Source organism: Podarcis liolepis (assembly GCF_965112155.1).
Source record: "Podarcis liolepis genome assembly, chromosome: 2".
Classification (NCBI taxonomy): domain Eukaryota; kingdom Metazoa; phylum Chordata; class Lepidosauria; order Squamata; family Lacertidae; genus Podarcis; species Podarcis liolepis.
In genome coordinates, this window is record NC_139555.1 from 73,960,817 (window position 1) to 73,988,713 (window position 27,897).

General features: G+C 44.9%; 1 protein-coding gene across 2 annotated transcripts; it reads left to right on the forward strand.

The window, feature by feature from the left end:
- The first annotated feature begins 1,447 nt into the window (after positions 1 to 1,447).
- Positions 1,448 to 27,586, forward strand: ACY1 (aminoacylase 1). Of its 2 annotated transcripts, none has more exons than XM_083488747.1 (15): positions 1,448 to 1,711; positions 4,353 to 4,503; positions 10,901 to 10,965; positions 13,856 to 13,960; positions 15,463 to 15,557; positions 16,945 to 17,021; positions 18,670 to 18,759; positions 19,132 to 19,188; positions 21,100 to 21,173; positions 21,436 to 21,485; positions 22,218 to 22,362; positions 23,404 to 23,472; positions 23,802 to 23,881; positions 24,277 to 24,337; positions 24,451 to 27,586. In XM_083488747.1, exons 2-15 carry the CDS (start codon positions 4,386 to 4,388, stop codon positions 24,613 to 24,615), a joined length of 1,251 nt encoding a protein of 416 aa, XP_083344873.1. In that variant the 5' UTR covers positions 1,448 to 1,711; positions 4,353 to 4,385; the 3' UTR covers positions 24,616 to 27,586. The 2 variants fall into 2 exon arrangements, with proteins under 2 accessions (XP_083344873.1, XP_083344872.1); XM_083488746.1 differs by lacking the exon at positions 1,448 to 1,711 and adding an exon at positions 1,759 to 2,067.
- Positions 27,587 to 27,897: the final 311 nt, after the last annotated feature.

The window sequence follows — 27,897 nt, forward strand, 5'->3', positions numbered from 1 at the left end:
AGTTCTGTTTATTGCAAACAACACCGTCGGGGGCAAATAGAAGTGGATGCTTTTCAGGAGAAAACCATGAGCCTGGGGCTCCTGCTACCTCAGCATAACTAATTATGTTTATTTAAACATATGTCACATGTAGCTTGGATTGAGACAGAAAGGAGAGTTGTAGTTTAGAGCTCTGGAAGGTACCGTTTGGGGATGCTCTTTGGGTAGTGATGTAAGAGCATGACTGGCTGGGGCACCCCAGCCAGATAGGCAGGTTATAAATAATAAAATTATTATTATTGTTTAGTAAGACTATTATGCTATCTGCCTTCACCCATCTTTAGCTTGCTAATGAACTCACATGTGACAAAAATGCTGTAGGATTCCAGTGATTTCTCCTTCCAAAGAAATCCAGGTTCAGGTGAGTGCTGCCCTTGGAACTACTTGCCACTTGGTGCCAAACAATACTAATTTATAGGCATCTGTAAGGTTTTACAACAAAGGTAACGTGTGAAGCACTTTGAATGCTCTGAAGTACTAGACAACATGCTAAGCATTAATTTCAGGATAATGGCTTAATTTCATTATCACTACACCACTCGTCTGACCCTGCGTTTCTGAGCCTTAATTTTAAACTCCATATTTCTACATATTACTAATCAAACTGCATATTAAAAACTCAATATAGGATATTCAGTAAACAGGCTGAGAGCTATGGCAGGTGAAGCGAGTATAAAAATATGCTGCTGTGTTAGTATTCTGCCTCCTGGTTAAGCCTAAACTTGAACTCTGCCCCTTTTCTTTTTGGAAGGGGCAGGAGTTCAATACAGCATAAAGAAAGTGATTACGGTAACTGAAACTTCTACATATTTATGCAAAAGTAAGTTCCGCTGGCTTTTAACAGAACTTACTTCCCCCAAAGGACTTGCGCCCTTAGTCAAGAGCTAGAACTTTTCTCAGCAAAAGCTATCCAAAGGTCTGGTGGGAGTAATCCAATATCCTTTCTTCTGCACCAGGGGCGCATTTTAGGAGCCCTCAGATTGTAGGAAATTTTCTGAAAAGGACAATAGATTGATGGGCTCCCAAAGATTCATAGGAGCCAAATAAAATGAGGGGACTAGGGTCCCCAAAGTTAATGGGCAATACCTTTCAAATTGTGTATGTGAACCGCGTCATGTGATCGATTCTGCGGGGCGGGGCTTACCTGCCCCTCCCCTCCAATTCTGTATTCAAGTTGGCACCTTTGCAAAAACTCTCGGTGGAAGTTAACTTACTTTCCCCTGCCCCACTATCTTCCACCAGGGCACCCACCCATTATGTCGATGAATACACTCACCTACCTCACAGGGCTGTGGCAAAAAATCGCAAGGCGATGTATGTGGAGCGTTTGAAGGCGCTCTCAAAAAGGGGCTGGGGCGACTTAAGAGTTTGGAATTTCTTAGCTGGGCTGCGAGTTTCCGCTCGCGGCTCGTGCTGTCACCCTCTAGCCAGCCTGCTCAAGAGAAGAGCAGGCGCTGGGGAGCAGGAAGTGCTCCCTGTGGAAGGGCCCTGGACGTGCCCAAGCCTGCCGTTTAAAACCTGGCCTTTGCGCGCGCGCTCGCTCTCTCTCTCTGGTTGGCAACCAGGATTAATTCACTCGGGCCCGGGCGACGGGAAAGGGGTGTTAAACCCCGGAACTTGGCGCCAAGGCCAGCCCTGAAGGCGAGAGGACAGGCGGGACCCCGCTGCAAAGGTGCATTGGCGCGCTCGGCTCTCTCCTCCCTCCCTCCGCAGTAACCCTAACCAGCGCCCTCCCTCCCAGGAAGTCCTGAACCAGAGGCGTCTTCTGCCTCTTCCCGAAAGCCCCCCCCCCCGCTCGGCCACGTGCGCCAGAGCCCCCTCCTCCCACTCGCCCGGCTTGGGACGGAGGCAAGGCGGCCCGGCTGCCCCCCGTGGGATTGGCCCCGCCTGAGGCCGGCGGGCGGGCTGGAGGCAGGACTGTCCCCGCGCCCAGCCTTCCTCCGCCGCCGCTGCTGCCGCGAGTGCAGCAGAGCCCGGCAGCAGGAGGAGGGCTGGAGGCAGGCAGTGACTTCTGCGGCGACCGGAGAGGTGGGTGAGCGGGGTAGGGCGGGACCCGGGGAGGCTGCCCGAGAAGGTCCCCTTTAGGCGGCCCGGGCGAGGCAGCGGCAGCGCCTGGCACCGCCGGCCCTTGCGCCTGCAGGGAGGAGGGAGAGAGGTTCCTGCGGAACTCCTTGTTTACTTAGCAGCCGGGGCGGGAAGGCGCGTCCTGAGGGGGCTGGGGAGGGGCGAGCTGGCTCGGCGCCCCTCGGACGCCCCCGCTCCTGACCGCTATCCCCATAAACGCGCCTTTCTCTTCTCCACGTTCAGCTCCGCTATAGGACGACCCCCCTCTTCGGAATCGACTGCGGCTTCCCAGTCCCGCTGCCTGCGTTGTGTGGCCGGCCTTTCCCCTTGTCAAGTGCAGCCTTGCGCCAAGTTACGGGGAGAACAAACGCGTTCTCTTCTCCCCTTCCCTCAAATGCTTCATTTAAAAAAGAAACGAGAAACGAAAGCCGCAGCATTTTCCAGCACTCATCATACGCTGTCATGCCCCAAACTTCCCCTGGCCAAATCTGCCTCTGCTCGTTTTCTAAAAGTTTCCCTCTCGATCCCTGCTGCCTTAATAACTTGCTGCCCACAACGCCCTGTGCCTGTTTAACACGAATCTAGCTTTGCAAAGCAAGTCCACCGAAGTTACAACCTCTCGCGAACTTTTTTGCTCGCCAACTGTACCTATGCCTGCCTATTTGAAGCGCCTGGTTGCACTGACTGTGGTAGATAAGCGACTCTACAAGCCTTCCTTCTTGCCACACAGGTATTGCCACACAGCAATGTATTGTGGACTCGGTGCTGCTCATACATTCAGTTTTTTTGGGTGTTTTTTTTAAAAAATGGATAGCATCAATGCTGTCCACATGAAACTGCCATCCCATGTTATTTTCCTGACTAATCAACTATGATGTGTGGATGTTATGAAATATTTCCATGCTTGAGCAGCACCTTCTTCACAATAAATTCTGCTGGGCAGAAGTGTCTGCAGTCTTTCTTCCCACACCTCTTCTTTCAAAACAAAACAAACACCCCCAAAAAACCCTACTTCCCATACTTGCTCTTGCCCACTTAATGCTCCCTTTCCCAATTCTCTCCTCACCAATTTCCTTAACACCTAATCACCAGAAATTTCTCCTGTGCTATTAATTTTACCAGCCTCCCTTCTATTTTAGTCACTACCATGATGTCTAAAAACCCCCAATATTGAATCTTCAATATCCTACAGCATTATTGTCTTACTAAAAGGAGAGCACAAACTGTGGATCTTTATATCATAGAGTTCCCTCAATACGAGTCTTGAACCCAGTGCTTTTTTTCTTTAAAAAAATGTTTAGTGATACTCTCATTTTCCTACTCGTGTTGAAATACTGCCCCTCAATGAGGCCAAACTCAGATTCACAAAATGTTTCAGGGTATGCATACCCCCGCATCCCCCCAGAAAAAAGCACTGCTTGAACCCATCTGTTAGGAGCAGCTACACATTGATAATGCAAGTTGTACCCATTTACAGCTGTCTGACTGGCAGTAATTCAATGGATGCAGCTTTCTTCACACCTGTAGGGCATGGCTATCTATACCTGTGGAGTTTCTGTGGTGAATGCAGGACACAGTCAGCAGGGTGTGTGTGGAGGTGGCAACGCTACTCCCAACTTGTAGGTCAGTTTCGCACCCTTCTGTGTTTCCAGCACCTTTTGCTAAGCTGCCTGTTTGAATGCTTCCATGTAGGTGTTAAGAGAACACATCACCCGTTACTCTTGCCATTACTGTACAGTCATTTCTCATTTCCAGCAAAAGTTGCCTTGTGCTCTAGCCCAAGAGCTCTGTAAGAGACACAATACCCAGAAGAAGCTGTTGTAGAAAGTGCACATGGCCATGCTCATTTTCAGATTAAACCTTGTGACCTTCATAGTAGTAGGTGTAATTGAGTTGAAAGAAAGCCTTGATTGGGATTTTTTTCCCCACTTGGGTGCAATGATGATTTCCCTCAAGTGCTGAGCTCAGCTTTCATAGCTTTGGATGTGTGTTTTTTGAACCATTACAATTTTGGGAGCGAATCCATTTCGGGGAAGTTTTTTAATCAGTCAATTATTGGTGCCATCTGGCAATTTCCTCCTGTTGCTGCAGCCTCAGGAAAGCGAGAGAAGGCACAGCAGGAATTAAATGTGGTTATACAAGTTAGTACCTGTAGCAGCGCAATTCCACTCTGAACAGTAAATAAGGGAGAATGATATTCTTGCTCTTGCTCTCTGCATTTCCTATGTATTCACTTCTTAATTTCACAGAGGACTCTAATATCCTGTGTCCAGAAGGCTAACATGCTGCCAGAGAAAGACCCTAAAAGGCAAGGGGAGAAGGACCCCCAAGAAGATCCATCAGTCACCCTCTTCCGGGAATATCTGAGAATCAAGACTGTCCAGCCAGAGCCTGATTATGGTACGGAGGGTGTTTTCTTTTTCCTCCTTCATTTTAAAAAGGCGAAGTTCTGCTGCTGTCTACTTGACTGGTGTCACTGCTGGAGCTTTGCAGAAACATTACATAATCAGCAACCAATGGGAGTCCATTCGGAGGCTGGTTACTTTAGCAGCTGGAGGTAATGTTCCTGCATCATTTGCCAGAGTGAACAAAACAAATTGATTTCTTGAGTTCATTTGAAATGGTTTTATCTCACCTGTTCTGGCTAAGATGCACTGAATTCATTTGTAACATACAGCATAATTTAAACAGGAAAAACCATCTAGTTGGAATTATGCATTCCTGGATATATTTACATAGACCTATGATTATCTGTGCTGTGCTGTGATCATTCGGTCCATATGAATTATTCTGAGTACAGCTTGTAAGTATCTATCTAGCACCACCACCCCATGTTTCATATGTATTATTTTCAATATTTAGCCTTTATAATCACATGGATAAGCCTGACTTCCATTGCCCCTCAGCACTAAAACTGTGCTATAAAGAGTGAGGAGAAATATCTTTCCTCTCACTTTATAACATGCATTTCATTGCTTTCTTTTTTAAAACAACATCCCATCAGAGTTTGCCAGGACCTGATTGGTCTCCTTCTATGCCACTGTTCCTCTGAGAAGCTCAGAACAACATTTTAGCCTTATTAAACACACACACACAAACACACCTGTGACCAGGGATATTTTTGGGACATTTTTTATTAAATTGTTAATTAAAATATCCAGATAAGATATGTAAAATTGACAAGAAAATTAACCGTTATAATACAATCCAGTACATTTGCCATCTTTTCAACGCATCATTGCATTTTCTACTTCAGAGTCAGAACATTTCTCTAGACTCCTTTTACAACTTAATCAAATCATAACATAAAAATACTTTCAGACAGGGTATCTTGCAATAATGGTAACATGTCCCATGACATTTTCCCGTGGTTTGGTTTGCTGCCCGTAGAAGACTAGAATGTAAAGAAAGTGGTTATGCTAGAACCTTTTCCGCTGACAAAAAGTTTTATATGTGCGAGCAACATTTTTATATGCGGAAATGTTCAGCCATGTTAGCCTGCCACCATCTTCAGTCTGAGTGATTCAGACCAGACACAAACTTACTATTTCTGAACTAGGTCAGTAAAATTTCCTGAGGACTAAATGCACAAAATTCCTTACTACGCTGAAGAACCAGCATAACTTGGTTGGAGAAATTCTTAACATTAGGAAAACAGGGAAGCCACAACTGATATGGAGTAGGCCGATGAAAACACAATTCAACACAGTTAAATAAGGCGACAGACAGCCCTGTACTCACTTCTGTGAGAGTAAGTCCCACTGAGCCCAATGGGGCCTGTTTCAGAGTGGAAGGGTGCACATAGGATTGAACTATTAACCGCTTAACAGGTTTATGCATGAGTCTCTCTTTGTTGGATTATAGCCTTCTGCCAAAATCCAGAGAACAATTTTAGAAGAACACAAGGTCTTGAATGCGCCCAGTCGGACTTCTGCCCTTTCCCACTTTGAACAGCAAATCACCATACTGTAGCACAAACAACTTTTGACACTTTCTTGAGTTTCGGAAATACTTGGCTGGAACTTTTGATAGCTACTACTGCACATCAAAAACCCCAGTGGTCCTCAGTAGGCAGAGGAGCAGAAGAAACTTGCTAGACCAGAATGGAATGTTTCATAAAATGCAAGTCACATAGAAGCTTAAGTCACATAAATGCAAGTCACTGGTTTCAGGATGTGTGTGTGTTTAAAATTTCTGTTCCTTGCATGATTCAGTCTATTCCTCAAAAGATTCAAGTCACATTTCCAACCCATGTACGTTGTTTCAGCAGACTTAACCTTCCTACCTTCACCTTCCTAACCATGATTCCTTCACAGAGCAGATGAGCACAGTATAGGCCAGGGATGAGGAACCTGTGACCCTCCCAGAGATTTTTTGACTCCAGCTCACATCAGCCCCAGCCAGCAAAGGATGTGGGAGTTGTAATATCTGGATGACCCTAGTTTCCCCACTACTGATAATAGAATGCAAGTTGTACCTCAGAGGACATCAGATAGGGATGTGATATCCCTTTCTCTTCCTCCACCCCCACTCATGCCTGGTGGACAAATCCCTACATACGGATTTTTGAGTTGCCATTTGAAAGAAATAATGTGTTCCATAGCTGTCAGATCAGAAAGTAATTTGGAGGGGTTTAATGGTGATATTTTGCACCCAAAGCTACTCAGAAGTGTGAAACAGCAGATGTTAATAGTTTATCTAAGAAACACTTTGCTGCTTTTCGAACTTTGGTGCTGAGTGAAGTCCACATTCCAGAGCTTACTTCAGACAAGTATTGCCCCTCTGTTATCCTGAAGTATTAATGAGTCACAAAGTGAGAGGATTTAAGCCTTGTTTTCATGGCAACAGGAGTAAATCTGTATGCACTGAGCACTCAAGTGAGTTAAGCTGGAAGAGAATTTTTTGTCTGTCGTATACCTTGGCTCTCATCCACTTCGTTCAGGCAGACATTGAGTTGCAGTCATGTGAACCCTTGTCCTCAGTGTACTCAGCCTAAAGTTGGCAAAGTTAGCCTTTCTAAGTCACCTTGTAACTTAGGCTCCTGTTCCCATATCACATAGCTTGAAGTAAGGCCATGGAAGCAAGTAGGACTACAGTGGTACCTCTGGTTACGAACTTAATTCATTCTGGAGGTCCGTTCTTAACCTGAAACCGTTCTTAATTTGAGGTACCACTTTAGCTAATGGGGCCTGCTGCGCTGCCGCTGCATGATTTCTGTTCTCATCCTGAGGTAAAGTTCTTAACCTGAGGTACTACTTCTGGGTTAGCGGAGTCTGTAACCCAAAGTGTTTGTAACCCAAGGTGTTTGTTACCCGAGGTACCACTGTACTCTGGAATGAGTGGCTTAAAGGCTGCAGTCCTAGCCTGCCTGGTGCATCTGAATTGCATTACATTGGCCTTTTTGAGCTAGGGTCAAAATTCATATGAGAAGTGAGATTGTGTATTTTAATTGAAAATACATTGTATGGGGGGCACCCTTGCATGTCCACCTACTGCATGGCGTCCATTGGAAAGTTGTTGAAAAGAAAGCCTCTGTGTGGTAGCTCCCTTATCTACCCCCTGGCCTTATGTACCTGCCACATGCTTGCAGCGTGTGCTGGATATACCAGAGGGGAAAATGGCTCTTGTGTAATGCACACTGAAAATCAAATCCCAGGCATAGCAGAGGGTACACATGACAGGATTGCTATGGGCAACCTCATTCAGTCTTTTGTTCACACTGTCACCAACTGTGTGTTTGGCTGGTTCTGTGAATAGTCTAAAGAAAACTGGCCAAGTCATTTTGGAAAAAAATAAAAATGATTTTATTATTACAAAGCTGCACTGGATTACTATTTGCATTTTACTTATGTCAACTTGCTTCAGTTCAAGCAAAGCAATGGCTTACTGCTCCACCGCTTTGCCAGAAATAACACTTATAAGCACTTTTGTAACTAAGAATTATTGTCTTAGCATGCAATCCACACACCCCCTCCATCTGCTGCATGCGGTGATGGTCGGGTGTGTGCGTGTGTGTGGATTGCATAGATCATTGTTCAAAACATCTCCTTTGGCCTTTAGCCTGGCCTGGGATTCACTAGATCAGGCATACTGTAGGCAAACTCCAGCCCTCCAGATTTTTGGGACTACAGTTCCCGTCATCCCTGACCACTGGTCCTGTTAGCTACGGATGATGGGAATTGTAGTACCAAACATCTGGAGGGCCGGAGTTTGCCTATGCCTGCACTAGATCCTGAGCTACCCACCCACCCACTGCCATCACTTGGTGGCATTAGACTTCAGCTGCTGCCTGGCTGGGGTTAGGATTGCTTTCGCGAGTTTGCCTTTTTCCTCCTTAGCAATTCATTTCCCTTCCATTTTGTGTATTTTAAATTATAAACCTGAGGGTAGGGTCCATCTTATTACAGGCTGTTGTAAGCTGGTCTAGGAGCCTTTTGCAGCCGAAGAATATACTGAAAAATACTTTAGGTAAAATGTCACAATCCTATTTAGCTGTATAGGATATGCAGCCTGGGATGCATCTCACTTTGTGAATGTTAGTGGGAGAAAGAAAAGTGCAAGAGAGCCATAATTAGCTGTTGTGCGTTTTCCACTTACAGAAGCAGGAGAAGCCCATTTAAGTGTTGCTTGTGAAAAAGTCTCAGTGGAGAAAGTCTTGGCTTGGGTCCATGAAGAGGGCATCACCTCTTCAATGATGAAACCATTAGGTTCCTACTGGACTATCATTGTTGCACACTTTTGAGCTAGGCAGAATGAAACTGTATGAATTGTTTCCTGTGTCCAAGGAGAGAAGGGCAATAGGAGGACTGCGCCAGAAAACTCCAGCACAAAGCGTTTGCAGGGAGAAAAGATTTGTTGTTGAAATCCCCCCCACCCTCCCCTGTTTTGCTGGAGGGGCCCTGCAGGGAGAAGAATCCATCAAAGGGGACTTAATAAGGTCTGTTTCCTGTTTGCTTGGCCAAGTAAACTCCTGAGAGGAACCACAGAATGAAAGCAAAAGATTTTTACCCCCCTCCGTTTGTTTTGCCCTACTGGGTCAAGGAGGCCCACATAGAAGGTTCTGAAATAGAGAGGGGCTGCCAGAAGGAGAGGGCTAGCTTTGCAAAAAACAACAACACTTAACACTCTCTGGACACAGTCAGTAGTATGCAGTTGACCCTGTAGTCCTTGCAGAAATTGTACTTTTGATTTCATCTACAAGGAAAATTAGGCAACGCTGCTCCATGCAGGCCTACCATCTTTAGAAAGCTTTAACTTCTCAACATGCCTTGGCTGGTCCGTGTCAAACTGGCTAGTCAACTTAGGGGGCACGGAGAATGGATGGATATAAAGTGTGCAATGGGAAGCATTGGAAATTAGCAGCACCGACAAGACTTGAGAACCTTTCCAGATTAAATGACAAAATATGTCAAAATAATCCTCAGAGCAATATTCAGGCAGAAGAATAGTGGAAGGGGAGGGCAAGACAGTCCTTTTCTTTACTTGACACACTGAGCTTCAGAGAAAGAAAAATGAAAAGGTGCAAGTCGCTCTTGTTGCTTCCCCCTTGCCCAACAACTGTGCCCATCTGCAAAAAGCAGTGTGGAGTGAGAGATCAGCCTCTGTCCTGAAGCCTCATCTTCTGCCAGTTTCAGGGTTGCATTATTGCCACTGCAATATAAGAGAGCCTTCCATAGAAGCAAATGCTGGAATGACACCCAAAAATTCTACGCTTTTTTGGGAAATATTCCTTGTACATAGAAATATTAGAGGTTTGAACACCCCTTCCCAGTGATGGCATTCCAGCGTGCTATCAGAAGGCAAAACGGGTTCACAATTTTGGACAAGAAAAAGGAGAATAACTATGATCCAGCTGGCAAAGTGCTGGGTGGACTTCGGAAAACCAGTGTACCAGGTGATTTTATGCTTTCTGCTGTGTGTCTTTCCAAATACCTCTTTCTACATCTCTTTACCCTGCCTTTTGACATGAGGTGTATGTTTTTAGGACCATTCTTATGTCTGTAATTATGTCTGTTTTAATATTGTGCTATGCTGTGTTTGAATGTTGTAACCCACCTTGGGGTGAAGAGCAAGTAATAAATAAGAATATAATACAGTAATGCTTGCTATCATTCAAAACGTTCAATGGAAAATACTTAAGACAAAGAACTGCTTTAGCTAATCTGAAACAGAGGGCTCAAACAAGAGGCCTCTGCGACATTCTGCAAAAAAACATGTAAAAGCCAGAGTATGCAAACAAGATGTATTCCCAAAAATATTTTAAAACCTTGTCCGATGCTTCAACTCCATTTGCTGTCCACCTCTGGGGAAAAGTTCTACTGCTCATACTGCATTAGGTACAATGGATGTGCAGCTTTTTGTAGAGGCTACACTGATGATTTGAGTAAGTTTTATTGAATTGCTTCATGTTGTATGCTGCCTTGGTAATTTATGGTTTGATGTATTTATTATTGCATTTCTATGTTGCCTTTCCTCCAAGGAGCTTGAGGTGGTGTGCATGTTTCTTCTTCCTCCCCATTTTATCCTTACAGCAACCCTGTGAGGTAGACTAGGCTGAGAGTGAGTGATTGGCGCAAGGTCACCCAAGTGAGCTTCATGGCTACGTGAGGATTTAAACCCTGGTCTCCCAATCTCGGTCCATCACTCTAAACACTACACTGGCTGTCTCTTAAGGCCAATTTATAAATGCTTTTAGTAAATGCATAAGTAAAACAAATGTCATTGACCGAAAGGTGGTTAAAGCAATGTATTTCATTGATATGTGGTTTTTACAGCTTCTTCTACTCTCTCCTTCCAGACACAGCAGTGAAATTCTTGGAGAGAATAGGCTCTGAACTTGGCCTACAGTGTCAGAAAGTGGAGGTAATTAATGAGAAAGCCATTGCCCCATCTCAGTTCTGTCAGGATGTCTGATCACCCATCTCCCAATTTACTGTTACATAGTCTCTCAAAGCTTATGACTTGGTAAAGGAGGTGCCATTAATCTCCTGTCATACAGGAAGCTTTGGGCTAAGGTGAATGGTTCCTGGCTCTCAAGAACATTGTTTTGTTTGTTCATTTAAAGTACTTCTAAGCCTCCCTTGACCAAGACACATTTCAGAGCTGGGTACAATGAGCATGAATAAAACTATTCATACCAGATGCAAAAACAACATAGCATCAGTATTAATAACGAGCTAGCAAAATGAGAGGCATAATTACAACTGTAAAACTATACTGCCTAAAGAATTATAACGCGGAGCTCTAGTTCCACCACCACAGACTCAAATTTGATAATCACAATGGTATATGTCTTTTAAATTCCGTCTCATCTGCTTATTCTCTTAACATCTGCAAGAGGGATATTTCTTAACATTCTTGGATTGTTGTCACTGTCAAACTTCCATCTGTTTTAAGTACCAGGAATAAGAAGATGGCGTTGGATTCACAGGAGCAAAGTGTCCACAAAACTCCTGTTAGTCATGGGTGAAATGTAGACCACAATTTTAGATTCCTTAGTTGGAATCACTGCATTAAGTTTACAACCCCTTATTATTTCCTTGTGGCCAAAAAAATGTACTCTTTAACACTTCTCCAGAGAAGACTTATTATTGACAGTTTGGGCCTGAGATACAGATAATCAGTCAGTCCTAGTGGTGAAATAATGTTGGCATTCCTTATTTGTTAATCGTGTAAATCCTCTCTGCAGGTGGTGATAATGTTTTACACAAATGATCACCGGTTCTGTTAAAATACTGGTGTCCAATACCAGCACCTAGTACGGAGGCTGGAGTCAGAGCCGCAAATTAATGACCTCAAAATAGTGCCTAGCAGAGGTTCCAAAGAGACTGAGAGCCATATTCTCCTAATGAGTCCTGCCAATACAAGGATTTCCACTTGCACAATGGGACTTTCCCCCTTCCCTCCCTGTGTGTGCCTTGAACCCTCCCCCAAATCTTATCCAAAGGGTTGGGGGAACCCCTAGAACAGATTTAGGGGATGTGCAGGGGGGGAAAACATTGTAGAAAGAGAAATCCAGAGTCTCCCCTCCTATCCAGAGTCAGAGGCACTAACGCTTCTGAATATCAGTTGCTGGAAACCACAGGAAGCTCTTGTGCTTGGGTCCTTCTTGCAGGTTTCTCACAGGCATCTGGTTGGCCACTGTGAGAGCAGGATGCTAGACTAGATGCTAGACAAGGAGGCCATGGGGAAGAAGAACTGAGGATCAAGGGAGGACTTGGGATGGAGCCAAATGGGTTTTTTGGTGGGGAAGAGAGAGGAATTCCAGAGATAGGGCTCTTCAGGACCACATGTGTTGGCCTGACTTGAAGGGTGAAATAGAAGCATAATAAATAAATAAATGGCAGTCTTGAACAAGTTTTGATTAATTATGCCCCCTTGATTTGTGTGGTTCAAGGTAGTGGTGGTGAGGAATGTCTTCGGATTTATTCTCAGGCCACCTTCTGATTAAGCCACGCTGTGGGAAGCATTCTGATAATGCTGGTGCTCATATTGGCTGTTTTATAATTTGTTGCAGCCCTCGTGCAGCCTATAATCTCTTCATGAGCTGGCTATCCCATTAATCTCTTATTACCATGTTCTCAGGCTATTCTTGAACAGATCCAGCCTGACCTTTCCTGCATTGGGGCCTGTGTTTAGACTGATGATTGTTACAAATTAATGCCATGCAAAAACGAAAACTTTTTTTTTAAAAAAAGAAGTGATTTGTGTTCTTTTCTCTATTCCTATGTATAGTTAAAGGCTAATTCTCCCCCAAAATGTTAAAATTTAAATGGGTCAGTTTCAAATATTGGAGTTTGCCTCTACCTCAGTCTTTATCATGATAGTCCAGGGTACTTTAAAAGGACTAGCAACCATAAGCCTATATGAATTTCCCAGAGTCCTGTATCTGTTCCGGACTCCGTCCAGTGATTTCTGGAACTTCTCTGTGTTGGAAAGTACTGCATTTTATTATGCCGTTGGAGGACTGCAGGTGTGGACCTGGATCCACAGAAGCAGTTTGGGGCTGCCTGATTTCGCCACAAGGAGACACTGTGTTTGCCTGAATTCCGAGGCTCATTTTGATTCAGCCTGTGGCACTGTACCTCACACCTGTTTCTTTAACTCACAATGAGCAGGGTTGTATCCAATGCCGGTCCTACTTCGAGTAGATCCATTGACGTTAATGGACCTGAGTGACTCGGATTTATTAATTCCAGTAGGTCTACTCTGAGTAGAACTTGGTTGGAATACAACCCACACTGTGCTCAGCCTTGCAAACAAGTCTACAGAAACTACTCACCTATAATGCTTCCCTCGCTACCCATTTGCCCCCCAAGTGGCAGTTTTAAAACGTTTTTCCTGCCTCGTCACCTCACGGTGATGCTTATTTTCCACAAGTGGCTACTGCAGAAACCTGAATTGAGACAAAGCCACCTTAAGGCTCCAGTGTGCTTGCTGTCCATCGAATTCTCCCTTAATTTAATGGAACAATTTGCAGAGAAGAAAATAAGACCCTATGGAAACTCAAAAATGACTATAAAGCCCAAGCCACAATAAGGTAGAAGAGTGTGAGCCAGAACAGGGCTGCTTCTCTCTCATCATCATCATCCATCAGCCCCTGTTGCTGCCTCTCTGCATTGCACACAGAGAGGTTACTACCTTTAAAAAAAACTGTTTCCAAGTACTTGGGAACCATCTGCGGAGCTTTTTGTCCATACTGATCTAGTGACAGGACGAGCAACCCACAACTTGACTTGGTGTTCTTTTGCAGGTCTGCCCTGGCCGTGTGATCACCATCCTGACCTGGAAAGGCACAAACCCACATCTCCGCTCCATACTGCTGAATTCCCATACAGATGTCGTGCCGGTGTTTGAGGTTAGGAGAGGATTCAGGTCTCTGCATCTTGCATGTGATATTGCTGTTCAGAAAGGGTGTTGGTAGTACAAATGTGCCCCCTCCTTCAGAATGTTTTGAAAGACCCAGGGAAGCGTGATAATCCTTGCTTGCTTCATGTTTTGAATATATAGAGGACACAGGTGACGGTGCTTATATTGGTGTGATGCATTTTCATTCACATCAACACCTGTGTATTCCTGGGGGATTAGTAATACATACCGCAGAGTTCACACGTTCTAGGACGACAACAGTTGAGGGATGAGATGCAATATACCTTTGAGTAAGCCCTATAATTTAAACTCAAGGAAACTCTGCCCTCTTCGTCATTCTAGTCCTCAGCTTTATACCAGCAGAGTGCCACCTTCAGGGAGAAATAAATAGCTGTAGGCATTTAGATGGTTTCTTTAATACAGTGGTACCTTGAGTGGTACCTCTCAAACTTAATGTGTTCCAGAAATCTGTTCCCAAACCAAAGTGTTCCAAAACCAAGGCATGCATTCCCATAGAAAGTAATGCAAAAAGGATTAATCCGTTCAAGAGTTTTAAAAACAACCCCTAAATCAGCAATTTAACATGAATTTTACTATCTTATGAGATAGTAAAATGAAAGCAATAAACAATGTACTGTACTATAAAATACAGTGGTACCTCGAGTTACAAACATTTTGGGTTACAAACACTTCAGTTTACAAACTCGGGATCCCAGAAGTAGTACCTCGGGTTGCGAACTTTGCCCCAGGATGAGAATTGAAATTGCGTGGCGGTGGTAGCGGGAGGCCCCATTAACGAAAGCGTGCCTCAGGTTAAAAACGGTTTTGGGTTAAGAATGGACCTCCGGAATGAATTATGTTCATAACCCGAGGTACCACTGTAAATAAAACAGCATTGTAGATGATAAAAATTAAAATTAATTTTTTTTCTTGCCTGGTTTTATCCTTCTCTGCAGTCACACAATCAATCAATCAATCAGTAGCTGAACTGGGATCCACACGGTCTCAAAAACAAATTAACTGAAAAAGCCTCAAAGCAAAAAACACAAAATAAATAGCAGAAACAAAAGCACCAAATATAAGCTCCAGATATCACCTCAGAACACTGCAATCGGAAACAGAAGGCTTGAATCACAATTGGGGGGGGGAGGCAAATTAGCAGTGCAACAGGAAACACAGGGGGACGCAAAACAGAGCACATTCGGCTTCCAAAAATAAGTTCGAAAACCGGAACACCTACTTCCGGTTTTGCAGCGTTCGGGTTCCAAGTTGTTCATGAACTAAGCGGCTCGAAAACTGAGGTACCACTGTAGTTAGTCTCCCACAGTGTTGTTTTTTTAATTGCACTTGTAGTGGCATCAGAGTGTTTCAAGCAGGCACACATGCCAAATCACATAGGGTGACAAAGAAGATATGGATGGATTCAGCGCCTCATGTCCTCCCATCACTCCTATCTTCCTGAGGTGCTCTGTGCTGTTTTCCTTCCCACAGGAATATTGGCGCTATGATCCGTTTTCAGCCTTCAAGGATTCTGAGGGAAACATCTATGCACGTGGAGCCCAAGATATGAAATGTGTTTCTATCCAGTAAGTCCATCCATGGTGGAGGAGAGGACACATGACTGAGAAGATTATCTCATCCTATCATAGTTCACGTGGAGTGATCATTTCAGTTAGTGCACTTTAGTGAGTGTAGAAGTCAGTGGAAAACTTAATCCTGATTGGCCAGTGTGCCTTGGCTTAAATGGTAATGGGTTCAGTGCCCCAAAGGTAAACAGGAATAGATAGACTGCTAATACACACAAATGCTGCCTGCATAGTATGTGGGTGGTTAAATCCTGCAAGTAGCAAAGTTTTGTATAACTTTTGTAGCCATCTTGTTTTTATTTTATTACATTATGTGCAGCTTAATTACATCATAAGCAGTATGCAAGTAACTCAACATCATAAAAATAAAAATCATCTAAAACCATAAAATCAGAATTCAGTTAAAATACCTGCTTGAATAAAAAAAAAGTCTTCAGTAGTCATCGGAAGTCCAGCAGGGAGAGGAACCTGTCTGATCTGAACTGGAAGGAAGTTCCATAAAATTAAGTTCACTGTACTGACGCATGGGCATAGCCAGGATATTTGCTGCGGGGGGAGGGGGGCAGGACTGACGTGATTGGTCAGTTAGTTAAGTATTTCTATTGTTTTACTTGATGGGGGGGGGAGAAGCTGCCCCCCTGCCCCCTCCTTGGCTATGCCCATGTACTGAATGCACAGCTTCTGGTAGATACAAACTGTGCATCCGAGCCATGGGGGGTCCCTGATGGTGACTCCCTCAAATACATCAGTGGTTGGACACGAATCTATGGAACCAGGCAGTCCTTGAGGCATCCTGGATCCAAGTTGTAAAGGCCTTGTAAATTAATATAAGAACCTTGAACCTCTCCCAGTAGCCTATAGCCATTCGGTGCAAGCTTTTGAACATTGGAGTTGTGTGTTGGCGATAGTCCGTCTGCATCAACACTCTAGCTGCAGCATTTTGTACTAGCTGGAACTTCCAGAAAAGGCTCAAGAGTAACCCCACATAGAGCAAATTACCAATGCATGAATTACCGTGGCCAAACTATGAGAATGGCCATAGTTGGCGGACTAGCGGTAGCTGGTAAAAGGCATTCATAGCCACCAAGGCTATCTGTGCCTCTAGCAATAAAGGCAGAACCAGGAGCACCCCCGAATTCTTATTAATGTGTGGTTAATACAAATTACTTGTCTTGCTCTGCCCTGTATGGTATATCTTAGAAGTCAATGGACTCTGATCCAGGCTTCAGCTAGCTTCCAATTGCCACCCCTCCCCCAAAACCCACCCTCCCTTTCCCTCCTTTGTCATTCCTGCACCTGTGCATGATCCTGACTGGGTGTAGGCCAAGCATCTCTGGATTGTCCCAGGGGTATCATCAGCCACTAAATAAGGCTCCTTTCCTTCCAGGTACATAGAGGCCATCCGGAAACTAAAAGCCGAAGGGAGACACTTCCCACGTACTGTTCATATGAGTTTTGTCCCAGGTGAGTTAACCAAGGGCTTATTCTTTCCCATTTACTTGTATTTCTTGCCCTAATAGTTTCTCCTCCTTCCATATTTCTCTCAACCCTTTTGAATGAACTTTAAAAGGCCCAGCCCTCCTCTTTCCTTAGATCTCCCTCCCAAAGGACAGTTGAAGTAGTAGGAGTTTGTGTCCCTCCCCTCCCCTCTCAGCTTGCAAATTACACCAGGCAAGTCAACCCAACCTTTTAATCCCTGCCATACAAACCTTCACTGTATTGACTGCCCTCAATCCCCTCTCAATAACCAGACTCACCAAAAACAAAAGAAAATAAGTCGCCACCATCTCCTTTGGTAGTTGTCTGTTTAAGAGATGCTATAGGAGGCGGCTGAGGGGAACCAGAATTTAATACAGTGGTGCCTCGCAAGACGAAAAGAATTCGTTCCGCGAGTCTTTTCGTCTTGCGATGTTTTTCGTCTTGCGAAGCACGGTCCGTCGCAACTGCGCCTCTTCAAGCGGCTTTTAAAAAAAAGCACAAGACGTTTTCGTCTTGCGAAGCAAGCCCATAGGGAAATTCGTCTTGCGAAGCAACGCAAAACCGAAAAACCCTTTCATCTACCGAGTTTTTCATCTTGCGAGGCATTCGTCTTGCGGGGCACCACTGTATCTGGTAGTGGCGGTGGCTGTTCCTCCTCCACTGCTGGAGGCTGTATGCCTCTGAATACCAGTTGCTGGGGATCACAAGTGGGGAGAGCGCTGTTGCACTCAAGCCTTGCTTGCAGACTTCCCAGAGGCATCTGGTTGGCCATTGTGAGAATAATGTAAGTGGGCCTGTAGCCTGATCCAGCTGGGCTTTTCTTTATGTGGTCTTTGTAGCTGCCCAAAACAAGGTTTTTGCTTGTAGATCCTTTAATAGACAGCCATTCTTGTTCCATCCTTGGAACACTAGAGGGCACCTGCAGAGGATGCATGTACCACAACCAAGGATTTTGGGCCTGACTGGGTGTAAATGGAAAGTCTGTGTTCTCTCCTTATGCCCTTTTTGTGGTTAAAAGCAATCATGGTACCTCCCAATTTGGGTTGAGACCATGCCACTGGAGGGGTGGGTGTTTAACCCTTTCCCTTCACACTACTTCCATGGCTTAATCACTCCCCACATCCCCACAGACTGCTGCTATTAACTGCAATATAGGTTCATGTCCCCCTCCCTTCTCTGCAGCATATAACCACATAGGTTTAATTCAATAAAAATACATCAGAGGGGATCCAAGCACCGTTCTCCCATAGAATGTTTCTTCTGGCCCTCTGCTGCAGCCCAGGTAACCAGATACTGATACCTGCTATTTCTGCAGCCTTTTCCGTATTAGTACAGTCTGCAGTTTCCTGGCTCTCCTGAGCAGACTGACTGGCTCCTGCTACACAGCAGGAAACAATTTGAACATCACAAATCTCTGTGTCATTGCTAAGGTGGATCATCACTGTGAGCTGAATCGCCACAAGTGAAATCCCTCCAGGTTCCCATAGGGAACTGTGAGTTGCCATAAGCTCTTGGGCCTGTTTTGACTCTCAAGTGCAGAGAGAAATGTGGTTGGTCTCTGGAGAATGAAAGCAAAGGTGTTTATGTGGCAATTGGTGATTCACTTACCTGGTCTCTTTTCCCTCTCCTGCAGATGAAGAGATTGGGGGCCACAAGGGGATGGAAATGTTTGTGAAGCGTCCTGAGTTTGCAACGCTTAATGTTGGCTTTGCCTTGGATGAAGGTGAGACTCCCATCAGGGAAGCTATTTTGGACTTGAGTGTATGAGGGAACCAGCCCATACATTTTGCTTTACCCTTGCTTCAGTTTATCCTTGGTGATTACCTGGGCATACTTCCTCTCTCACTGCCAGAGAGAGAGAGGGGGAGAGAGAAAGAATGAGATTCTGTTAGGTCACAGGCTTAGTGTCAAAAAGGGGCATACAGTGGTGAAGATTCTTTGTTTTACTGGTGCAAGGCTAATGATGAACTCACTTGCATGAGATTAATGAATCCCCAGCCACTTTGCTTTCCTGGTCAAAAGGCGCTTCAGAAAGCCTACTGTGTCTTCTAGCTAAATGTGTTGTTTCCTAATTCCATTCTCTCTCTTCCCCCAGGCCTGGCAAACCCGACAGACACTTTCACTGTATTCTATGGCGAAAAATGTCCATGGTGTGAGTACAATCCGGGATTCCTTCTATGTTTGTGGGTTTGGATTTTTGTCTCTGTTTGTGGTTCCCTCATGGCTACTTCTGGTCTTACATGATGTTTGCTTGCATTTTCAATACAGATCTTGGGAGAGATAATGTCTTTTGAAAGAAAGAATTGTTGAGCCTCTTTCACAGGGAAGTCACGAATTCTTCTGAGTAGTTTCTGGAGTTTTGCCATACCCATGTCTTCACTGTAAAATAGTCACACATGTAACACTTCCTAGAGCTTTCGGGGCTTTATGGAGGAGCCAGAGCAGATAATGAGACCAGCATCCTGTTGAAATTGGTTTGGGACTTCATAATTCTTAGCCACAGCTGTTTTTCACTTTCACAGTAGATTTGAATCTGTGGATTTTTAGTCACAGTTAACATCACTGGAATCAACTTGGAATTTTAAGCCTCCTTCCTTGACTGGTTTTTTAAACCTTGGGATTTTCAGTAAGGGCTTGTAACTTGTGAGTTCGGATAATTTTGCAGTGAATGTCTGAAAGTCGGCATTCACATGTGTGTGTTAACAGATTGTATAAGTGTGATTGCCAGCATCCCCTGCCTTATATCTGTAAAAGGGAGTGGGGATTCATATCAAGGTAACAGGATATCCACCATTTGTTGGATATACGAATGGTAACATTGCCATAAAGCTGATTTACTATAGTTTGCTGCTTTTATTCCCCTTCCTAGATGGCTTTGCCTCACATTTTCTCCCCCTCACCCATGCTTGCTTTCTGGCTCCCTCTCTTTGGGATACTGCCACAGTCCAATGTCTCATCTGCTGCCTTACTGCTGTATCTTTAGCTCTTCCTCAATTTATTCCTATGGTGCTCTAGCCCATCCCTGTTGCCTTCTTAGTACGATGCCCACAAATGGAAAAAGTTTTATCATTCACCCATTGTTGCGGACAACTGCTAGAGAGATAATGGAGGAAAATCTTATAGGGTCTACTCCATGATAGTAAAAAAAACCTACTTTCCCACCACTAAGCATATCCACTCAGTATTATACAACAGAGCATTTCTGAATAGTTAGGGGCTTTTTACAACTTGGAAACAATTTTTTTCTTGTACCTACTCATGACATGGATTCAGGTTACATGGAAACTAGGACAGAGGTATGCATCCCACCCTTCCTACTCCATTTGTAGGAATACCAGGGGTCAGCAACCTTTTTCAGCTGTGGCCTGGTCCACTGTCCCTCAGACCTTGGGGGGGGGGGGCGGACTATATTTTGGAAAAAAATATGAACGGATTCCTATGCCCCACAAATAACGCAGAGATGCATTTTAAATAAAAGGGCACATTCTACTCATATAAAAACACGCTGATTCCCAGACCGTTTGCGGGCAGGATTGAGAAGGTGATTGGGCCGGATCTGGCCCCCGGGCCTTAGTTTGCCTACCCATGGAATAACCTTTGTTTGTTCTTTGAAAATTCACTGTAACGCAAAACGTTGCACTACAGTTTGCATGCAGTTTTGTTTTCGTTTGTTTGGGCGCACTACGTTTTAAAAATGGGGCTCTTAAAGTACAGACTATGCCATTTCCCCATATAAGTTGAGAAACAATGGATGCAATATGGATGCAAATGATGTGTGCAGCTAGGTTGCTGCGGCTTTATCAGCAACAATTCCTGCTGCTGAAGAAACAAGCCCACTATTCAACTGCAGAAGCCGTTTGGCTCATCAGCCTTGGGGGTCTGTGCAACACTCCGGTACTATTCTCTCTTCTTTGTGCATGTTGATCCTTTGGATCATGGCACGCTTCCTCTAAAAGATGTGTTGAATGTGGTTCTCACTTACTGTAGGAGTTGGGCATCAAGGTGTTGCTTGGGCTACCTTGCTTACCATTCATGTTTTGTGCTTCCTCTGAATACTTTGCAGGGATTAAAGTGAAGGTAGAAGGGAACCCAGGACATGGATCCAGATTCATTGAGAACACAGCTGCTGAAAAGATGGTAAGAGATTAGGAATAGGGGCGAAGTGGCGTGGGAGGCGAGGCTGCTTTTGTTTGGCAGGGGACAGAATTGTTTGCTTAGATCTAAAAGCAATGCCTTCAGCCATCCGAGCTGAGGTCTGTTTTCATAGACCTTTCTTTACACAAGCCTTTGAGCCTGGTACCATCCAGCTGCTGGGCCACCTTGAAAAACATTTGCTCATTAGAATATGTATCCATGTTTCCATATTGTTGCATTGACTTTTCTGCTTTCTTGCCCATAGCACAGAGTGATTACTTCCTTCCTGGAGTTTAGAGAGCGTGAAAAACAAAGGTGAGGAAAAAAGAAGCCCCTATGGGAAGCCTGACTGTGTTGGGAAGGGGGCTTCTCCTGACCTTCTCTATGGCTCACTTTTGTTTGCTATTTATTTGGTGACCATTTCTAATGTGCACAGGCCTTTCAGTCCTTAAGTTTGTCCTCGTAACTGAGATAGAGCCATCCCTTAGGACTGATGCTAGCATTATTCATTGGGCCACACGGATGCGTGACTCGTTGCCATCTGTGTGGGTTGAGGAACATTCAGGTTGTTGTAGAGCCCATGAGCAACAGCCCTGCTGGGCAAAGGCAGAGAAGCTTTATTGCAGGGAGGGAACTGACCTATGGCCCTCCAGATGTTGTTGAACTACAACTTCCACCAGCTCCAACCAGCATAGCCAGTGGTGAGGGATGGTGGGAGTTGTAGGCCAACTACATCTGGAAGAATTCTGGTCCCCTATCCCAGCATCAGTGGCACTCATTGTTCCTGAGACAAGAGGCTTGCAGTGGAACGTGTCTATGTTTCCAAGACCACTTGTAAGCTGCTGTATGAGTCACCTGTCATTTGGACTCCGCTTCTTATGGGCGGGAATGTTAGCTGCTCTGACGATTGAAAATACCCACTGTTCCTGCCAATACTTGGAACGGTGATGTTAGCCTCCTGTTTCTTCACCCTTGGGACTTAGGGAACAATTAAGTGCAGCGTTTCAAAGATGTGGGGTGAAAGTCTTTCTCCCTTGTTTCTTGCAGGTTGAAATCAGAGAAGCACCTTACCTTGGGAGACGTCACTTCCCTCAACCTGACCATGCTCAATGGGGGCATCTCCTTCAATGTGGTCCCTTCTGAGATGTCTGCTGCCTTTGACATCCGCATCCCTCCCACAGTAGATTTAAAGGTACAGTATCTGGCTACTGACAGAAAGGAAGGAGATAGGGGAAAGGAGACTAATCTTCAGGCTGTGGGGTATTACCTGGAATATGCTTACTGGGAAATGGCTGGGGAGTGTATGTTTACTCTTCCTGCATTGGACTGTGTCACCTGGAGCTCTCGTTCCTAGGCTTCTTATGTTAAAATTGTTTGAGACATCCTATAAAATATTACAAAATGTTATAATTTTTTTTGTCTTGCATTGGTTATCATTGATCACATGAAAGCACCTTGCAACCCTAATCCTAATCTGGTTATGGTTAGGAGAATTGAAGGGGTGGATTTCTTTGTCTGTAAGGTACCTCCAAGAGCCCTGCTGACTTTCCCGTTCCACTTTTCCTCCTTGCCCTGAAGGATCGTCTCCAGTTGCAGGACCCGCCTTCAGAGGCTGCAAGAGAGGAAGGAGCCAGTTGGGGAAGCAGTTGAGGGAAGCCTCTGAGGTTTGGCATGGTTCTAAGCCAGCATGGATCCTTGGATCAGTGGTTAAGCTTAAGGAGCATTTGATATTTTTTTATATATATTTGTGGGGGTAAGAATGGTGGTTAACCATGGCAGGAAGGAGTGCAGAGGATTCTGGGATGAGTTAGAAGACTGTGGGATAAATTGAAATCAGAATCATTCTGAGATCAACTAACCCCTTTTACACCCAGCTGATCACCTGCAGAAGAGAACCCTCTCCAGATACCGTTTCATCAGGAGGTCCTTTCTGTACAATGTACATTGCCTTTAGTGTGGCAGTACTTACCCCTTGGACCTCCTTTCTGCTACGTACAGATCAGAGAGATTCTATTTTTCCAGCACCTATTGAAGACTGTGCTTTCTTAAACAAGCCTTATAAGTTGGGTTTTTTAAAAAAAATAATCCGGTCTGTTATCTGTTATTACATCTGAAGTGACTTTTATATGTTTTTGCTGATGATGTTTTTATTGTTAAACAGATTCAAGATGTTTCACAGGAAGCAATTCCTGGATGAAATAAATAACCATGTTGCTTTGTTTCTGCTCTGCAGGCATTTGAGGAGCAGCTCACAGCCTGGTGCCGGGCGGCTGGGGAAGGTGTTAGCTATGAGTTCCACCAGGTAACTGTGGAGACGAGGGAATATTCCAGCAGCCTGTTGCCACCCCCTTAGATCTAGACGCATAGCTCAGTTCCTGGCTTATGGCTACATGGCCGCCTGTGCTGCTGCAGCTGCTGCTGCCACCTCTCTCTCTCTCTCTCCTTCTCTCCTCCATCTCCCTCTTGGCCCTCTCCTCTCTCAATATGGCTGCCCTTCTGTTCTGCCTTGTCTCCCTCAACCTCTCGCACTCCTGCTGCCGCTTCTGCCGAGCCCTTGCCACAAGTCTCCTGCACTGTAGGTGCCCTGTTGCCTCCTCCAAGCTTCACCCTCTACCCTTTTCTTTGGGCTAGAAATACACGGATCAGTCGGTGACCTCCACAGAGGAATCTGACCCCTGGTGGAAGGCGTTCAGTGGCACCTGCAGGGACATGTGAGTAAGACGCCTCATTCCCCCCATTCTCACACGCACTCTTCTGAAGACACCTGTGGAGGCTGGTGGCTGTTTTCACCTGCCGGACGCAGAAGGAACTGTAAACACGACATCATTTTGGAGGGAGGGATGTGTGAGGGGGGAAACCTAACATTCAAGGCATTCAGAAAAAGACTCCCCTAGGATCAGTATGGAGAACAGGAGAGTGGCCCAGTTATCCTCACCCTTCCCAACGTCTCCCATTCTGTTCATCCGAGGTACCCTGTGCTCCATTTTTAAAAATTCTCACCATCCGAATCCCGCCTTCAGGCAGCTTGGAGCCTCCATGGCAGGAGAAAGAAAAGCCTAGCTTAGCAATGGGAGCTCCCCTGTCATAGTATCTCTGTCTTTGTCAGGAACATGAAGCTGCAATGCGAGATCTTCCCTGCTGCCACAGACAGCCGCTATATCAGAGCGGTGAGTGCAAGTGCGTTTCCTGTGTGCATTTACCTTGTCAGTTGATTTCTTCCAGTACTTTGGTTGAGCTTCTCTTGTCTCCTCTTCCCCCTCCTCCCCCCACTGTGTTGCAGGCAGGACACCCGGCTATCGGCTTCTCCCCAATGAACCGCACCCCTGTGCTGTTGCATGACCACAACGAGTTCCTGAATGAGCAGGTCTTCCTTCGCGGGATTGAGATCTACGCCCATCTCATCTCTGCACTGGCCAGTGTCCTTCCCCTGCAAGCAGAGGCCTGAATAGGGGCATGCAGAGCAGAAGGCAGCAGTCCGAGGGAGAGAGATACCAAAGAAAGAGAGAGAGAGAAGCTGAAAACCTGCATTGCTTCCTATTTTGAGACCGGACCCTGCTAGAGGGGACGTAGGCCTTAGATGTTTTGATTGAGGGCTAGGGCTTGCTGAGATCACACCCAAAGCAGACTGTTGCATTCCAGCATCCCTGAGTGGTACACAAGGGGGGCAAAGCATGTTGGAACCAGAAATGTACACTTACACCAGTACATATAAAGTGGGGCTCTGTAGGCGTCGGCAACTGTTTCTCTGCTCCTTACCAAAGCACTTATAGTCAAGACCCTTGTTTGCACAGTTCCTGCATCAGGTCCCAGAGCTCCAGCTCTTTATCATCACCAGCTACCCATGTTGCGTTTTCAAGGATAATCCTCAAGCACCAGGTTTGTAGGACTGAGGTTCTCACCACTGAGGTTTCTTGGGTTTTGTGGCAGAACGTTATTGCCTTGTCACTGGCTCCTTTCACCGCCTTCTCCCCTTAACACCAATGCTGCACCCTTCTGCCATGTGATTCCCTTCACATACCAAACCCAAGGCCAAAGCAACTGGAAAATCAGGGTAAATCCTAAGCTGCAGGATTAATCAAGCTCCCCCCTGGTTCCTTCTTCCCTTTTGTGGGTTGATGCTCTTGACACCTAGCTGGTTTTCTCTGCTACAAGGCATGCCTAGTTCTCAAAGATCCAGCAACCTCAAATTTTCAATGGGAGTCCAGGCACCATGGAAAAGCCCCAGTTTTTCCTCCATTATATGCTGTATGGTGTTGGGCAAATCTACACACTCTCTCTGTGCCCCTCACTTGTAGAGGGGCATGAAATGTTGCCACGGGCGCTTTGCCACATGAGATCTTCCTACAGAACTTGGTGAAGATGAAGGAAAAGGCAGGTTTGCTGAGGGAGATAGTAATTAATATTGCCTTACTTGGAACCTGCCTTCCCCACACACCAAAGTAGGATTGGCATGGGGATGGGGTGTCTCTCTGGATATTCACTCTTTGGGACTTAACAGCAGAGGTGCTGGCTGCAGCATGGTGCCTTAATTTTCTGTTGGACTGTACCGAGTTACTGCTGACACTTGCCATTCCCATGCAGGTAAGAGTTGGGTGAACAAGATTCAGCCATAAAGGACAGCCATCTCCTCCCCGCCCCAGAACGCTCCAAGGGAACAACACTACTTTATGATGCTTTTAGCAAAACTTGCCCTTGCTTGGAAAGATCGTTTTTCACATTATGCTACAATATAATTCCTCATCCTCAGGTTTACATGATATTTGATAACATCATCTGGAATTGCCAGCAAATTCCCTAGAAACTATACTCGCAATCACTGACATTGTAGATCAACATGTACTTAAGCAATGAGGAATACCTGCCCCTTCATCTCCCTGTTACCAGCATGCGGCTTGAGCAATAGATTGGATAACGGCATGATGCTTTAATTTGACATGTGTCCTTGCTAGTATCAGTAAAATATCACCCACTGAAGTATAGTGAGGAAGAACATGGGTTTCACTTTAAGTTTTGTATCCCAAAATTCCCCCATGCCAGAGTAGGCCTATAAACCAGGATACTTTTAAAAAGCCTAAAGCAAAAAACCCGCAAGATGCTTGTTTTACAACTCAATCCTAAGCATGTTTGGCAATAACTCCCACTGTTTTCAGTGAGGCTTACTCTTTGGTAAGTGTGCACAAGATTGCTGCCTTGGACAAAGAGTTGAATGGCTACCTTTATGAATGGCAATATGAGAAGTTAATGACTACAAGGGGTAGGGATACATAATGTAAATATTGTGATACGACCCTCCTCTTGGCAAGTGGGAACTATATCTACATCTGCATTGGTAAACCTATGTTTATAGAGCTGCCTTTATGTTCATCCCCATAACATCACCTCTTTATGGAGGTATATTTCCCCTCCTCTCAAATAAGTTTAGTGAAGAAGAAGAAAAAAACAGCAAGTGGTTGTTTGCATCCCAAAGGGGTGTTGCCTCTGGGATTCAAGGTGCCACATCCCATCCCAAGTAAATGTATTTGACAATTTTAAGCACTGCTTCTTTGTGGAGCGAAAAGCCTTAATAGTGGCACAGACTGCATAGTCAGCAATGCCTGCATTGCACAGGAGGAGGAGCCTTCCACACCTGCAATGTTTTTGCTCTCATTTGAGAAAGTGGTACACCCCCCTCAGTCATCCTGGGGAAAGTGCAGGGAGCGTGTAGCTCCCTGCATTGCACAAGCTGCTTCCTCTGGTGGGGAAAGGGAAGTGCTTCTTGCAAGATGGACCATCCCTGCACTCCTCCCTCTCTTAGGTTAGCAAGTAAGGTATATGGAACCTGGCAGTACAGCATATATAGTATGTCACTTTGAATAATGCTTAACTTGAAAGTGCGCAATCAACCAGTAAGTTCTCCTCTGCAAGTGCCATTAAACTTCCTGGTGGTTTGTGCTGATTGTGTCTACATCTCCCTATCACCTCGTAAGCACACCTTTTCACAGGTAGAAACCCTAAATGTGCATAGCTTCCACCATAAGATGCATATCTCAGCATATATATATTTTTATTCACATTGAGAAGATTAAGTACTGCAGGCCAACAAAAAATGTAAAGGTGTGTAAGGCATGAATATGGAGATAATGAACATGATCGTTGAATCCTGAGAGTTGTTCTATATTCCCCTGCGGATTATGTCTAAGGGCTTATTTGTTGGGGTTTTGAAGATTTGACACCTGGCCCTCTGTAGTCTTAAATTATCTAATCTGCTTGCTGGCGAAATGAAAATAATAACAAGCTTGTTCTGATTTAGAAACGTTAGAAAACTTCAAATTTGCTTACAATGTTCCATGTCAAAAGGCCAGAAATATACAAACTTGATTTTAAAACAAAAATAGGATGAAGGTATTAAAATATATTCAGATTTCAAAAACTCAAAAGGTGTTCAGTTTTGTTGATGTGATAAAATGTTCCTTGAGGAGGATGTGGGACTATAACTTTGTTTCCCACCAGATGGCGCCCTACACCTGACTATCCTCTGGCAAACGCTAATTCCCACTTTACAGGGCACTATCTGCATTGTAGTGTTTGCTGCAGTTTGGTGCAGAAAGGGGCAATGCAAATCCCTTAGTACTTGGCTGCTGCTGTTTTATCCATTTCTTTTTGGTTTCAGGATTCACGTTGGCAAACATGCTCAAAGAAGAGAGTTTTTAGAGTACGTCACAAGTTTCAAAGCACAGATAGCATTTAT

Coding starts and splice junctions, on each gene's coding strand:
- ACY1 (XM_083488747.1), top strand. CDS start 4,386: ATGCTGCCAGAGAAAGACCCTAAAAGGCAAGGGGAGAAGGACCCCCAA. Junction 17,022..18,669: donor TCATATGAGTTTTGTCCCAG/GTGAGTTAACCA, acceptor CCTCTCCTGCAG/ATGAAGAGATTGGGGGCCAC. Junction 19,189..21,099: donor TGGCGAAAAATGTCCATGGT/GTGAGTACAATC, acceptor AATACTTTGCAG/GGATTAAAGTGAAGGTAGAA.